The sequence below is a fragment of the Bison bison genome, unplaced genomic scaffold (assembly GCF_000754665.1).
Source record: "Bison bison bison isolate TAMUID 2011002044 unplaced genomic scaffold, Bison_UMD1.0 scf7180017864518, whole genome shotgun sequence".
Lineage (NCBI taxonomy): Eukaryota > Metazoa > Chordata > Mammalia > Artiodactyla > Bovidae > Bison > Bison bison.
Genome location: NW_011495071.1, coordinates 19,791,175 through 19,793,973, shown reverse-complemented (window position 1 = coordinate 19,793,973; position 2,799 = coordinate 19,791,175). Strand labels below are relative to the sequence as shown.

The following is a 2,799-nucleotide window of genomic DNA, read 5'->3' as shown; positions in this document are numbered from 1 at the left end:
TTTTAAATTTTAATAAAAGAAAAATCAATGTAAAGAGGTTGAGGGCCAAGCTGCAGGCTGGTTTGTTCCCCCTGCTGACCTGCCACATAAGCAAACAAGCTTGTATTTTTGTTTAAAGCCGCCCAAATTAAGGCCCAAATGGCATGTGGGTCAAATGACATGTAAGGGAGGTAGTTCTAGGTTCACCAATCAACCAAACACCTGACTTCTCCCCATGTTTGTATTAGGATGTGGTGTACCCTGGAAAGAAAATTCAGTACGTTCTCGGCGTGTAGTGTATACCCAGTAGCTGCCTCATAAAAAAGGGACATCCATCCATACGCATCCCCCCCCCAAACTGAGGGTCTAAAATAATAAAACAAAGTTTATTTTAAAACTTTATTTCTGCAAAGCCAAACAAGAAGTGTTGGAGGGAAAAAGTGTAAAAGTTATTCTTGCATATTTGGGAACAGCAAGCACTTAAGAGAAAACAAGGACTTATAGTTAAATCAAAGGCAGTACCCTGCTTACTTGTATTTTAAAACAAAGCTGATAATCTTTCTTAAGCAACATTCTTCCCTAAAAGCTACAATATGATACAGTACGCAATAGCTCACTTGAAAGTGCTAGGATCAGAAGGTAAAGAACGCCATATGCCACCCACTCCAACTGCCTACTATACAATGCTGTTTTTGCGCTTGATAAGTCAAGCATTCGTGTAGCATTACATTCAAGAGAAACGTTTCTCGTACTTTGGGTTTAAGATCCTTGCCCCTCCAGTTCCGGTGTTGTGACATCTGACTCTTCATCATTGTAAATATTTTCAGCCTGGAGATAATAACCAAATAAAATCAGAGGTAAAACTCCCTAAAAATTTTACAAGACTGTCTAAAAACAGCATTTTATAGTTCTATCCAGATTTTAGGTATCACTGGCCAGTGTGATTTAGTGTTGGAAATTAAATGTGGAAACACTTAAGAGTAAACTTCATAGTTTACTTTTTGTGTTTTACTCTCAGACTTTAATAAATTTAACGAGGAAAAGGCAGGCCAGTGTTCTCAAAAATTATTTGCCAGGGTATAATTTCACACATATATCTAGCTGACCATGCACTACTTATTTAAGTTGTCCAAAAAAGGCATTTTCCTAAAACGTTTCAGGCATTTAGATGGAGCAATAGATAGCCCTGAAGCTTATGAAAGGGCTGGTAAACCATGTCTCAGAAATGTCAAGTGCGCATCACAGAACTCAGGATCTCAGTGTGAATACACTGCATGACAGCAGACACTGGACATGGAGCAATGATGCCAAGAGCCCAGGTGATGAAGAGTCATAACCATGAAAACTGGAGCTGGTGCTATGTCTACACGTGCACACTGAATTACAGACTTGATAAAATGCAGAAAGGTCTTATTACTTTCCTTCTATAAATAATTTCATGTAGTATGCACTGATATACTTTGAAATATTTCTATTATATCATTAGTAAAAATCTCTTCAAGATAGTCACTGAAGAAAAATAAACACTTTAGCTCACCATTTGCCATATCTGCATGATGTTATCCTCAGACACCGAGCAAATGACCCAAGGCTCATTTGGGTTCCAACTAAAATCTGATATCTTGGCAGTGTGTCCTCCATGAATAAACTGTTAATAAGAACAAAAAAGTGTTGGTTTCATATCTTATGTTAGAAGCTAGTTTTTACAGCATCAGTCTAGAAATGGGTTGCTGAACTGCAGTCTGGAGGGAGGGTGGTAATCTAGCCCTCCACCACTCTGCCCATTTCCAAACCCTCCAGAAAGGTGACAGTACAACAAATGCTTGGATAACCTTCACCTAGATGCCCCAAATACTGTTAACATACCACTGGCTGAGCCACCAAAAAGCTGCAGGTAGCATACCTTACCCCTAAATATTCATTCAGCCTACATCACCTGAAATGACATTTTCCTTCACGACCACAGTGCTGTTTCCATACCTAATACAATCAACACTCAAATTCTGCCTTATTAGCAGATATATAGTTAGGTTAAAATACTCAAGGTAATACACTTCCAGGATGTCATATACTCCTTCCTGAAACTGGAACACCTGGAGACTGCTGGTTCTTCTGTGGCCCCCTGAAGGATCCCCTTCTCCCCCTTAGTAAAGGAAAGGCATACCTCTCAGCCATCCTTCAATCTCTCCCAAGACACACTGCCCCAAGGCTGGGGGGAAAAAAATTTCCAGGACTCCACAAAGTCCCCATTAGGGCTAAACCGAGGTATTTGCTAAAAAATGTGGAAGGGAGCAATCTTACTTCCTGCACAGGGCCTTATATATCTTAGAATTAAGATTCAGAAGAAACAATTCTTGGGACTTCCTGGCAGTCCAGTGGTTAAGCCTCCTGGCTTCACTGCAGGGGCACAGGTTCGATCCCTGGTTGGGGAACTAATATCCCACATGCTGCACAGCAATGCCAAAAAATAAATTTTTTTTAAAATAAAAAATTCTTATAAGGACAATCAATATGAATGTCCCTTGATTTCAGACTCTCAAGAAACAGAAAGCAAAATGCTAGTGAATTTTCTCAAGGACCACAAAATTGTTAGAGATGTTAAATACAAAGTTATACACTGTCCTCTCCCTGTGATAGATATATATATATAAAGTAAGAATCAGTCACAAGAGACCACATACTGTGTGATTTCCTCTCATATCAAATGTCTAATACAGGCAAATCTAGAGAGACAGAAAGTAGGTTAGTGGTAGCCAGGGGCTCACAAAAGACGACTGAGAGGTGATGGTTAAAAGTACAGTTTCTTTCGGAGGTGACAAA

At 39.5% G+C, this 2,799-nt stretch overlaps 1 protein-coding gene across 1 annotated transcript in view; it reads right to left on the bottom strand.

The window, feature by feature from the left end:
• Positions 1-364: 364 nt before the first annotated feature.
• Positions 365-2,799, bottom strand: part of RBBP7 (retinoblastoma binding protein 7) — an 11,019-nt gene continuing 8,584 nt past the window's right edge. The window contains exons 2-3 of the mRNA XM_010830625.1: positions 1,517-1,600; positions 365-807 (exon numbers count right to left, since the gene is read on the bottom strand). Coding sequence (XP_010828927.1) covers positions 739-807; positions 1,517-1,600 — 153 coding nt within the window. The 3' untranslated portion in view covers positions 365-738. The remainder of the gene's footprint in view (positions 808-1,516; positions 1,601-2,799) is intronic.